We start from the raw sequence: 13,659 nt of genomic DNA, 5'->3' as shown, positions 1-13,659 counted from the left end.
GCTGCCACAGTTTGTCAGTAAAAGGACAATGAAGAAACAAGTGGCTATTAGTTTCTATAGCTGAACCACATAATAGGCATCTAGAGCATAGCTGAAAACCTCTTCTTCTCAAGTTCTCTTGGGTTAGACAAGCCTTTCTTGCAACTAACCATGAAAAGCATACCACCTTGAAAGGTGCCTTTACTTACCAAATATACCTCCAGGGCCATTGTTCTAACTGTTGATTTGAAGCAGCAATTAGAGTATATGCGGATTTGACCGTAAAATTCCTACTCCTGCAAAAGTTCCAACATAATTTATCTTCAGTTTCTCCAAGACCTTGGAATTGTTCCAAGATATTAAAGAAATCCACAACACTCTCTAATTCCCAATCATTCAAGGCCCTTCTAAAAGTAACATTCCATACTTGCTGATCCCAAGCAGTGTCTAAAGTGGATGTAGGCGATGTTGCAATGCTGAAAAAATCAGGAAAAAGTTCTTTGAGAGGACCATGTCCTAACCAGTTATCACTCCAGAAAAGTGTTTTCCTTCCATTACCCACCTTTATGGTTGTATTATCAGCCAGAGTATTCCAGTGAAGTCTGATTGACTTCCATAACCCAACCCCATGTGGACTATTAACAATGTTAGCACCATAGTCTATTTTGTCCATACTTGTCACAGATGACCTTTCTCCACAAAGCATTAATCTCCAGATTTTACCTCCAAAGCCACTTCAAGAGTAAACTCTGATTGTGGGCTTTAAGGTTCCTAATGCCCAAGCCCCCTTTGTCTTTGCTTGTGATAAGGGAATTCCAGTTAACCAAATGAATAGCTTCCTTCTCTCTGTTTCCTTGCCATATAAAGTTCCTTCTTAGTGCATCAATTCTTTTCCTTACCTTGCTTGGTAAGGGAAACAAAGACATTACATATGTAGGAAGTGCATCCAAGACACTATTAACCAATACCACCCTCCCACCCAAGGATAAATACTGGCTCTTCCAGATTGACAGCCTCTTTTCACATCTTTCAAGAACCCCATTCCATATTTCTTGTGCTTTGTTCTTGGAGCCTAGAGATAAACCCAAATATATAGTTGGTAGAGAACCCACCTCACATCCCAGTATTGCTGCTAGGGCCTGGATATCATCCACTTCTTTAACTGGGAACAACATGCTCTTCCTCCAATTTACATGGAGCCCTGAGACTGCTTCAAATATAACAAGAATGACTCTTAGATATTTTAGTTGATCCGCTTTTGCCTCACAAAAAACTAAAGAGTCATCAGCATATAGAGGATGGGTGATCTCCACACTATCTCCCTCCCTGTTTGAAGCTTTAAAACCTTTCAACCAACCATTGTTGTTTGCATTTCTTAACATTTGGTTCAATACTTCCATAGCAAAGAGGAAAGAAAAGGTGATAAGGGATCCCCTTGTCTCAAATCTCTCTCAGAAGGAAAAAAGCTCTCACCATTCACCAAAATGGAAAATCTGACTGTTTTGATGCAGAAAGATATTCAGTTGATCCACTTCCTACCAAAACCCATATCCTGAAGAACTTTGAGTAAAAAGTTCCAATTAACATGATCATAGGCCTTCTCAACATCAAGCTTACAAAGAATTCCAGGAACCTGCCCTTTAAGTCTGGAGTCCACATATTCATTTGCAAGAGGATTTTTTCAAAAGCTCAATCTTCTTCCTCTTGCAACTTTTTCCTGATTTTTCAAGCTCCCCCCTTCCACTCCTTTAACTTAACTTTCAACATTTTGAGTTTATAAGCCAGAATATAATCTGGCCTTCCAGTGATCTCATATGAATTCCACCATCCTGCCACCCTCTCCTTAAACCCTTCCACTTCCATCCACCAATTCTCAAATTTGAAATAAGATTTTGAGAAATCCCATTCCTCACATTTCAGAGAAATAGGGCAATGATCAGAGACAATTCTAGGAAGAAGAGACTGTAAATTCCTCGTCCCACTCAGCTGAAAACAAGAATCTATCGATTCTTGAAGAATAATCATGATTGTTTCCCCTATCCCAAGTGTACCTACCTCCCAATAAAGGAGGGTCAACAAGCTCTAGATTTTTTATAATTTCTGAAAAATCCCTCATATCTCTAGTAATACCCCTGCTATTCTTCCTTTCAGTAGCGTATCTAGTAATGTTAAAATTGCCACAAACCACCCAAGCACCTTCACAAACTCCTCTAATCGCACCCAGCTCCCACCAAAGCTCCTCTCTCTCCCTTCAACAGTTTGGGGCGTAAACCCCAGTAAGGAACAAAGAGAAATTCCTATTCAGAGAAGAAATTTTACGGGAGATGGAATGTAACCCAGTATTAACTAATTCCCCAGCTCACACCCTTTTGTCCCACATAATTAGAATACATCCACTCCTCCCATTAGACTCTAAACCTACATAGTCTGCCCATCTGTTGCTACACAAAGACCTAACCACCGCGCCATACTCCCCTTCCATCTTTGTTTCTTGAAAACAATAGATATCTGCTCTCCATTCTTGCATTAAAGATTTTATCACCATTCTCTTTTCAAAGTCATTCAAACACCTCACGTTCCATGAAATAATTTGTACCTTCATCAAGAACTGCTAGAGTTGTTTGTTCCCCTGCTCCTTGATCCACTTTCTTTGAATTTGATTTGATGCTAAATTGTAGATTCTTGACTTCATTCATCCCCTTTTGTTTTGGGGTAGATGGGTTAGAACCACTAGTTTCCTTTCGCTTCTCGTGCCTCTTCTTGTCCAATTTGATGAACAGAGACCAGGCCTCCCATTCACATCCCTGAAAGTCCATCCCAAACTGCTTGCTTAGTTTAATGACATTTCGGTGAACCTATAATGAAGCTTCTAACTCAGCCATCTGAATTTGAACATCTAGCGGTTGGACATCTTCAATTGGCAGTGTTGAGATTGTTCCACTCGAATTAATTGTAGCCCAGAATTTTCTTGGTTTTCTATGCCCGTTCCCTCGATATCCGGCCCTGCATCATAGAAAGTTTCTTCGTTTCCTTCAGAAATTCGAAGAAGATTTTGACTCTGATAACTAACATGAGCATCTTCTTTTGCAACATCGGCTGAATCCACCATTGATAAAGAGTCGCATGACTTCGAAGCTTGGTTAGCTTTGATCTCAACAAGGAAAGAATCCACTATATTCAGTGGTCTGGGCTCTAGAGGGGTGAAAGAGCACAAAATTTGGTCTGGCCTAATTTCCTACCTTTGGGCCCGGCCCAAATCCGATTCTTTAGCCCCAAGAGACGGTCCATTTAAAACTAAATCCTCCACGTGCTCAGCATGCCCTAGCAACAATCCCAATTTGGAATTAGATGACTCCCTTGTCCCCCCCCCCCCAAATAACCAGCCATTACAAGACTGGGCTTTTGTGGGTTAATCAAAAATAATTCTGGCCAATTCCTTTCTGCAATATAAATGGCCTTTGAACCAGGCCCAAACATGAGTCTTTGGCCCCAGAGTTTGTTCTGGCAGCAACAGGAGCCTCCACGTGCTCTGCATGCCCCTTTAGCTGTCCAATTTTAAAATGTGACACTTCCCCATGCTCTCCCACGTGACCAGCCACCCTAGCCCCTATATCTTCTGCCACCAGATGTGACTGTACACAGACCATAGCCCTAGAATCCCTTTCCTCAGTAATCCTCCGATCAACAGTCACCGTCGGAGTAGATTCACACCAAATTGGCATGGAGAAAACCAGACTGTCGTTTTCCACTTCAATGCATTTGGGAATTTTGTCAATTGGCCCTCTTACTCTGATTCTTGCCCATTTCAGATGGTTTTTGAGAAGCGTTTCTTCTTCTGTTTCTACCCATCCGCCGCATTTTATCCCTATCTCCTCCATGACCTCCTTTGACCATAAATGTAAAGGTAAGCCGATAACCCTAATCCAAAGAGACTCACGAACGAGACCTGCCAAAGAGCAGCGGGCCTCCGGCGACCACCAAATCAGTTTGATGGGTTCTTGTCTCCATCTCCACACCCCAATCATATCTTGTTCTACCATCTTCTTGCTGGAAAATTCAAAAAGAAATTGTTGCTCGTTTAGGTCATAAATCTGGACACTGCAAGGTAACTTCCATCTATCTGCGACCCATCTTCTTAGCTCCGACCTAGTAGGAACTTCTGTCTTCCCAGCAAAGGATCCAACCAAACATCTGCTGAGAGTGTCATTATCTGTTAAAGCAACAGATCCAAGGATGCCGATACGCTGACTTTGATGTACGAAAGTGAGATTCCCCTGCTTAGGTTGCCATTTGCTCTGGTTAGTTGCTTATGCATATGTGATCTCCTGGGATTTGGGATTGAGGATTCTGCACAGCTACGTTGACTGGGTTTTCGAGGATAAACTTCTCAATTTTTGCAGCTATGCCTCCCCATCCTTTGTTAGGAGACAGTTCAGGAATTATAATGACTAATTTCCTCTCCCCTTGAACTGCCACAATACTTATGAATCTACCATATATGTTGTACTTTTGAGAACAGAAGTAGTTATGTAGATGATCAGTTAATTTCCAAGCAGACGCCATGTGCATTAAATCGCAAATCCACAGCATTGCCTTCGTACTAACTGTCATTCTACGCATTGAATTCCTTCTCCTTTCAACCCAATCGTACCACCTTTCGGAACCCGAGAAGTCCTCAGAAATATCAAAAAAATTGTCCCCAGACGTGAAAAAAATCTTTTTAACACTGTTACCATAATCACGAACCATGTTTTAATCAAATTAGAACAGATTCAAGAAAAAACTCAGTTCCTCCAGTGATCTCCGATGATCAGAAAGCTTCCTAACAGCTTATTCGTACATTCTCATTTTTGATACTTGCCTTTTTTTGGAAGAATCGGAACCAACTTTCAACTTTTTTTTTCTGGAAGTGACTTTCAACATTACATCAAGGGGTCGTTTGGTTCCAATATGGGATATCCAGGGATTAATAGTCCCAGGATTATAATTATCTGACATCCAATGTGAATAGCAAATACCAAGTTTTTAATATAAACTTCTACAGGTATTAGCTAATATCTTTAACCAAATATGGGATAAATGTAATTCCAAATATTATCCCGGGATTAGTATCCCTATCCTGATAACCAAATGATCCCTAAAAAACTAGCCTAACCATCCTCCCAAATGTATAATTTCTTTATATATATATACACGGTAACTGGTAAACCCCACCCTATTACCCAGAATTTGAACAGTGGTTATTCCATACTTTTGCTCCCTTGGCAACTGAAACCCCCAACCTTATGGTTTGAGGTGAAGGGTCCATATCACTAGGCTATTCTCATGTTCACATGTATGAATTCTCTTGATCCCCAATTTTTCTTCCAGATTATTGTACCTTCTATAGATTTTAATACTTAAAAATATCAGATCATCGGTGATGTTAATCCAATTGGATTATACAGATGGAGATTACATATAACACTACTCAAAGGGGAAGAAAAAGCACAACCAACAAATCCTATACATTACTTGTAGAAAATAATGCATATCAACTATGAAGTTTGACAAAATAACATTGGTGAAAGAGTAGCATAAAGGACATATGTGTACAAACTAACCTTTGAAATATCAGCACCAATTATGTCGGGCCTTGTTGAGAGGGACTGACCAACTGCGCAACAAGAAAAATAGCATTAAACTGGTATCTGTTGATTAGAAACGAAATACACTTAATATGCAATTCATCAAATAACTTCAAACCAGAAAAAGAGAATACAGCAATAGTTCATTGAGAGCACTGGACAATAACAACCGAAAATTAAGGTAGTCCTCAATACTTACTCTTGATAAAAGTAGGCCCAAGGTTTAGCATTGTTTCCTTTAAAACCTTCCCAAAAATGTAGTTTGAATTTTCCTTCTCAACATCTTTATTTGAAGTGGGGAGAAGTCCTGATAATCTAATTTGGATTGCAGCCGAAGTGAAGGCAACAAATACCTTACAAAACATAAAGCCCCGTAAGATTGCAATTTTACAGATTTACCTTGTTAACAGCTCTATTATGCAGAGGAATCAGATAAGGTAATAACAAATGTTTCACAGAGTCATGGGTTGCCTAAAACTAGACATAAGCCATGAGGTCAAAATCATTGCCTCTCTTTCAGGTTTACCATGATATTAGTAGCAAATATACAGTCATAGAGAAGTCATAAAACCTACGCTTGACAAGTGTTCCCCGTTTGACCTGCTTCAGCATATAGCATTCTTATTGTCAGCTACAATGAGACACATAGTACATGTGTTACATATCTTCTAGTATAAACTCTAACTGATTATGCCAAATGCAAATTGCTAGTCACTTTGTGGAGATTCAACTAGAAAAATATAAATTGATAGAGTTAGAGTTAAAGTTAAAAATGGCTATTTAAATATTAAGACAATATTGGTTGAGCTAATATCAAGGAAGAGGAGTGTAATGAAGAGACACATTAAGCCCTATCACTACTCAAACTAATAGTAAGAAAGTGGAGACAATTCTGGATTTGAATGGTAATGGATGATTAGTTATGAGAGACCATTGAAGTTTACCATAATGGGTTAGAGTTTTATTACTGGTAAAGATAACCACATCTCAGATGTGCATGCAGTAAAAGAAATAAGAAAGGAACTCACGGCTACAAGTTAATCATATGATATGAGGTATATACGTATTTGAGGTCTAGACTTAAGAACAAGTCTAGGATAACTCCAGAAAACCCTGGCTCAAAGACTAAACCAAAAGCAGTAACTTCCAATTGTTGCCAAATTGCTCCCACAAGGTTGCTGACAAATATCCTTCAAAATGAGAGAGGACTCGAGATGCGTGAAAATGTGTACTCAGGTAGACGTATAATGCGAAAAATGCAAACAGGTTGTTGACCATTAACCCAATTTGACTGCTTGAACAGGAGAGATGAACCAAAGCCAAAATAATACTCTTAATTACCTCGAGCAGACGAAGAGCCACCACATGGGGTCTCAAATTGAAATATTCCGACACTTGTTCTGGATCATACGTTTCAGGAAGTGGCTTGGTCCATCGCTTTGATATGCAGTAGAAATAATTAAGATATGCCTCCAACGCTTCAATATCAGCCACAAACAATTCCATGCCAGATAGTTCTGCTAAAAGATGCCAAGCTTCAATGTCAAACATCGTTGAACAAGGAATGCATTAAGTTTATTTTACTGTCTAACAACCTGAAAATGGATACAAGTAATAAGCATTACCCCGGCACACCACACACAAAGACAATTAGCAATATATTCCTAGATCTATCACAGAGAAACAAACTGGTTGCTGCGAGCCTGGTTTAACATACTTTATAAGGAGAAAGGTAAAATTTGACCTGGTCTTCCCATCGACCTTAAATAGGGAAAGGATCCCCTCCTGTGGATTTTGCTCCATTACTCTTCAATGGAGTTATGGGTGTGTCAAGTGCTTAAAATGGCTATGAAAGATTCCAATCTTGCATTATAAACTCAATTTATTTTTTCACTATTCGTTTAGAACTTGTTTCTTCTTTTCTTGTGCAGTAGCAATAAAATACAACTAGTTCTTTGTTTCTTTTCTTTCGTTTATTATTTTTGTGCTTGATTATTATTTTATTTTTTAATTACTTAGTGTATTAAGAAAATAAATTATTATTTAATTTGTCTAAGATGTTAAGATACGTTTATTTTAAGTTAATGTACAGAATGTAAGATCCAAACCTTTAAAAGTGATTTTTAAAACGTGCCACACATTCATTGAAGAGTGACTGAGAAAACTCACTCTAGTGGATCCTTTCCCTATGCTAACTTAAATTGGCCAATGGACCACATCAACTCGTGCTCAAATATTTTAGTTTTCGAGGCCAGTTTTCCGGTAAAAAGATTTAGTGGAATCAAGCAATTGTTGAAAAAATAGTCATCTTACTCTCTGACCTTACTTAATTTTATTGAGAAGGGGAAGAACTTAAATCTTTTCTCTGACCTTAACTTAATGATGGAAGAACTTAAACCTTTTCTTAAAATAGAAACCCCTATGATGAGCTATCTTACCTCCCTCATTTTTAACTGGGCTTATGCTTTGTTCTAGCTTATCCAGAGCTTGAAATGAGTTTTGCTGCATAGTTTTGTTTGCTTGTATTCTGAGGTGTTACCCATCCTTCCTTGTTCTTACTATGTTCCTATTGCCCATTAGGTCCCTTCAATCCTTGAACCTAAGCCTTCTCCCAGCCACACAATAGAGACACAGCCTGTAGCTCTTAGTTGCTTGGCTACTGATGTAAATACTGTTGTTGCGCTTTCTTAGTGTCATTTTAATACAATTACTCCATTAGATAAGCTTGAGGCACCAGAAAAGTATACTTCACAACTGTATTGGGTGGGTGCCATGTCGATATGTGGGTTATAAAAATAAAAGAACAATTAATTGCCATGCACCACTTACTACGTACAAAAACTTCCGTAGGAACACGACTTAGGTGATAGACAGAGTACAGTTGATGAACGTCTTTATCAGAATATTTTGCTTCTCGCTTCGGTCAATTAGCAATAATTTTTCTGCGGACTTCCGCAATCTGTTTCATGTGGCTTGGCAAGGAAATATTGAGTCGTGAGTCAAGTCTAAGGTCCTCCCACTTCTTTCAAGCGATATGCACCAAACAAACATAATGGAGACAGATTTGGTAGTTCCTTCTTCAATTTTTCTCTGCTATACTGGCCTACTGGGACCCTAAAGAACAAAGGTCTTTAAAATTTACCATATAGCCATTTTACTCCATCATCCACAAAAATCTGACATGAGCACTCTGCAATCCACTCACCGAATAGTAAGATAATTGGAGTGTCTTCTTATTCCAATTTACCCCTGAAGGTAGTACTACTGTCCCACCCTTCCCTGCCCAAAAAATAAAAATAAAGCATAAAAGTTGAAATAAAAGAGACCTCAGGCTCTAATGGAACACTAAGGGCACTCTCATGCACATTCTAATTGATAAAACTACCTTGAAACCTAGAACGGACTAAAAGGAGCAGAATATTATAAAAGCCATGATTCTTGTTGAAGTAGCTAGGAGAAGACTGGAGACTTTACAAGACAATGGATGGGATGTGTTTATCCATTTGCTATCTGTATTTCTTATCAAGTATGATATTTTGGTACCTAATTTAATGAGTCATATGTTAACTCTGGAAGATAATGGCATAAACCTACTGTTATACTATCTTACATTTTTATTGTGGTGAAATATTTTATAAAATTATTGATTGACAATTTTAAGAACTCAATGATGGTTTTGACAAGGTGAAAATTGCTTCATGTAACTCTTGTTTGCATGGATTCATTTTCTAGTTTTGGCATCAAGAATACAATGAGAATGACTGAATTATATCCTAGTATTGAGTTTAGTTTGACTGCTCTTGATCAACTTGCGACTTACATTATTGATGTTCATGATATCCATGAAAGATTTTCCAATCTATATGGACTTTGTGATCTTTCAAGAAAGTTAGTGCTGACAAAGAAGCATTTAAAATTTCCTTTTGCATTCCACTTAGTGAACTTGTTTTGCTTCTACTGCCACTATATCCGTTGAAAGAGCTTTTTCGACAATGAAGTTTATCAAGAATCGAATTGATGATGAACTTTTGAGCAGTTGTGTGGTGTCTTATGTAGAAAGAGATGTATTTAATAGTATTTCTAACGATGTTATTGTTAAAAACATTTTAAAAAATGAAAACTCATCAAGTACGATTGTGATAATGTATTTAAATTTTCACTAGTAAAATTGTGTTCCTTAGGCTTTTTCACGTGTTTACTACTTTATATTTTGAATCCCGTTGGTAAAAATTCTGCCTTCTCCACCGGTTGACAAAGGCCCAGTAAGAAACTCTTCTTTTTTCCAAATGGTGCTATCTTGTGAGTCTTTTAAGCAAATACTACTAGACAAATGATTTTCTACCTCATTTTCAACTCTATATTACTCTTTTTTTTTTAAGTCCAATCACATCATGCTCCTATAGAGACTAATTCAGACACACTGTGCTACCTATTTCTTCAGTTTTTAGGTCATGGAATTCCCACCCTGACGGAGTTTTTTTTAAAATAACTAGAAAGGGGGAAAAAAGGGAAAAAATAAAGTACCTTGTTTAAACTTTTACCTTATCAAAAAAAATAAGTACCTTGTTACTGCGTAAGAGCACAGGCATTACATCAATCACATACTCGGCATTACATAACACAGATTTACACATAACAAAGCATAACATGTTATAGTCCCAGTAAAATTAAATTCCAAGTAAACCAACAAAAAAAAGAATGGAAAAAAGAGGCACCTGGGTAGCGAGGCTGGGGCCAGGAAGGAGCGTCAGAAACTGTTACAGCGCTCCGCGGGTCCTCAACATGACGAAGCCAAATGAAATTATCAAGGGACTTCGTAAGTTTCGGAATGCCAAAGGCTTTGTTAGCCCATTGCATCCCCTTGCCAATTCCCCTCTTTATAAACTCCGCGTCCTTTTTAACCACCTCTGTTACGTTCCCAATAGCATTCTGTTCTAACTTTTGCTTTTGGGTCTTGCTATTTTTCCTTATTGTGCCGGAAGAAGCCCACACTTTATGTGAAGGAATTAGAGGTGTCAATGGTGCTGCTAATGCTGCAGCAAATACCATTTTGGACCTCAATACTACGAAACAGAGAATTCTACTTTTGGGGATAATTCATGGGGAAAGTAGAGGCAGTGGAAAATGGAAGAGGAAGCAAGTGTATAGTGAACGGAAGTGACGGTCTGTGCCTTGTTTGGTTCTGGGTTCTGAAATTTTGTGGCTCTGGTCGACTGTTGGTTTGGTGTACGGGGAGTGTAGATTAATTCGTTTTCAACCCCTGAAGTTTAGGAAAATGTGGAAGACCATTCAAGTTTGAGAAACTACACCTGACTATCCCTTTAAACATTAAAGTGGGAGCAAAGTACAAGTTTTTAAATGGAACTTTTTCGATCAAATTTTATGCCGATTGATGCTTCGATTGTCATATTTTCTTTTGATTCCTCTATATATTTTGGAAAGAATAGTGAATAATCATTGGTCAATTAATTTATTTAACTGCAGCACACATAGGCCCATAATAACATTTTTGACCACAATAGCTGCCCGTAAATCAAACCAACACCGAAAATATTTATATTTAAAGCATGTCGTTATGCACTCATCAACGATTTTATTCTCATTCAAGAGGAGTTTGATTTTAGGATCTTGTCCCTCTAAATAAAGTTATAAATAGCAGGGTTACCAACCATTGTAGGGACATAAAAATATTATGCACAAAATCTATATTTTACTATCTTGTTACTCTCAATTAAACAGTTTAACAATTGCTTTTACTTTTGCCCCCGGAAAGGCTAAGTTCTGAGTCAGCCTTGTCATCTCTTTTAATTTCAATCATTAATCTTATTTATGTTCCTATTTATTTTATCGTTTTTAGATCAAATCGATTCGCTTATCTATAAATCACGCTATAAATTCAACTATACCGTTTTACGGATAAACAGTTTGGCGCCCACCGTGGGGCATAGATGGCTGCGCAATTGCTTTGGTCCATTCGTTTGTTACTAACAAAGTTTTGACTCTTTTCTTAGTTAAAATCAGATATGGCAGCTAATGATGTCAACAACGCTTACAACGTTGGAGCAACGATGAACGAGAAGAGGCATCCCAACATGATGACATAATCAGCGAGACCCCCAACAAAAGGGATGAAACAACCCCGGTTCGTGAAGGTCAGTACCCTCGACATGTGCGGGGCCTAACTCCTGATGATGCGAAGGATGAACACGTTGTTAAAACAGTCAAACTCCTGAGAGAACAGCAAAAAGCAATCATGGGGCACCTCTCAAGGCAAGATCGGGTGATGACGAAATTAAAACAAGCTTTGTGGTTGCTTCCAATAACTCCAATGGAAGAGCTCAGGTTTCTCTCAGTGTTCCCGTAAATCAGAAAACTGAAAGAACCAATAACAACACTCCAAAGGATGAAGTTGGTTTTGATGAAGCCGGAGGGACCGGAAGCGGATATGGGAATAACAACTTGAATGGTCCTTTCAAAACCGAGCTCATAAGATTCATGAGAGAGAAGAATGAAAGAATGGACCAGAATACAAAAGTTTTTCATGCACTGATGGATCAGATTCAGGGCGCACCACCGGTGTTAAAGGGTCTAGATTCAAAAAAGTATACGTCGTTTCCGTTTAAACCAAGTGCGACACCAGAGTTGATCCCCAAGAGGTTCGAAATGCTAGATATACCAAAGTATGATGAGACGTCAGATCCACAGGAGCACATTACGACCTACACCACGACAGTGAAAGTAAATAACTTGGCTTAGCACGAAGTCAAGTCGATTTTGTTGAAGAAGTTTGGCGAAACCCACTCGAAGGGGGCCCTGACATAGTATTCCCTCTTACTTGAGCATCCAATCGATTCTTTCGAAATGCTTGCAAATTCGTTCATTAAAGCCCATGCTAAAGCAAGAAAGGTCCAGGCCATGAAGGTAGATATATTTAGAATTTCGCAAGGAAAATCCGAGCTATTGCGGAAATTTGTAATCTGGTTCTAGAAGGAAAGGATGTTGCTACTAGCGGTTATGGATGAGTGAGCAGTAGAGGCATTCAGAAGGGTCTAAATCCACTGAGTTCCAATGCCTCCCAAAAAATGAAGGAGAGCTTGCTCGAGTTTCAGGAAACCACATGGGCAGATGTCCATAATAGCTACGAGTCGAAGATAAGGATATAAGATGATCAACTTGGTTCTCTAGCGTCATCCAAGGAGCGGGGTTATGATAAAAATCAAGATAAGTTTAAAAATGACTTTGATACAGATCGAAGGCCCTCTGGGGGTCATTTTTTATCGTACGAGAGGACCGATAGGCGTAGCAATAAAGGGTTCCAGTCATCGAATAGGTTCGCTTCTAAAAAGAGGATGGATCGTGATCGAAATAATAGATCCTTGCAGGATAAAGAGGTGCAGGGGTTCCGAGATCCTGCATATCCTAGGTTTTCATCTTCAACATCTACCTAGTAGAATTGGTGTCGGCAATGAGAAATCAAACATGCGGGATTTTTAAAACCAATTAAATCGGATCCTAGCCTGAGGGATCCTAATATGTGGTTTGAATTCCATGGGACTCACGACCATAGGACTAGGGACGTCCGACACCTTCGAGAAAAGGTGGCAACATTGTTGAAGAACGGTCACCTCATAGAGTTCTTAAGCGACCGCACTAAGAACAACTATGGAAGAAACCGGGATAATGTAGAGACATCAAAACCGATAGTAATGTCACCCCGGATAACAATCAACATGATCTTTGGAGGGAATGAAATCAATAGGGTGACATTTTCAACAGCGAAGAAGATAAAGGCATCGGTAACTCATAGCAAGAGGATCCGAGAAGCCTCAGAAGATGACATCGCCTTCACAGAGTAAGATGATAACGGATTCCTTCTACCGCACAATGATGCCTTAGTAATTTCTCTTAATATTTTAGATTTCAAAATTGAACGTGTTTTGGTTGATCCAAGAAGTTCAGCCAACATCATACAATGGAGAGTCTTGGAGCAAACAAAGTTAACTGGAAATAATTCTGGCGACAAAACTCCTAGCTAACTTCAATCTAACAAGTG

At 38.7% G+C, this 13,659-nt stretch overlaps 1 protein-coding gene across 3 annotated transcripts in view; it reads right to left on the bottom strand.

The window, feature by feature from the left end:
- LOC107826645 (uncharacterized) overlaps window positions 1-10,829 on the bottom strand; it is a 29,656-nt gene extending 18,827 nt beyond the window's left edge. The window contains exons 1-4 of one of the 3 annotated variants that reach the window (XM_016653645.2): window positions 10,322-10,829; window positions 6,948-7,123; window positions 5,806-5,959; window positions 5,583-5,635 (exon numbers count right to left, since the gene is read on the bottom strand). In XM_016653645.2, coding sequence (XP_016509131.1) covers window positions 5,583-5,635; window positions 5,806-5,959; window positions 6,948-7,123; window positions 10,322-10,655 — 717 coding nt within the window. In that variant the 5' untranslated portion in view covers window positions 10,656-10,829. Of the gene's footprint in view, window positions 1-5,582; window positions 5,636-5,805; window positions 5,960-6,947; window positions 7,202-10,321 lie in introns of all 3 variants that reach the window. The other 2 variants (XM_016653644.2, XM_075225176.1) reach the window with 2 other exon arrangements.
- Window positions 10,830-13,659: the final 2,830 nt, after the last annotated feature.

Source organism: Nicotiana tabacum, chromosome 11 (assembly GCF_000715075.1).
Source record: "Nicotiana tabacum cultivar K326 chromosome 11, ASM71507v2, whole genome shotgun sequence".
In the NCBI taxonomy this organism is placed as follows: Eukaryota; Viridiplantae; Streptophyta; class Magnoliopsida; order Solanales; family Solanaceae; genus Nicotiana; species Nicotiana tabacum.
The sequence above is the reverse complement of the archived record's forward strand: the minus strand, read 5'-3'. Positions and strand labels throughout refer to the sequence as shown.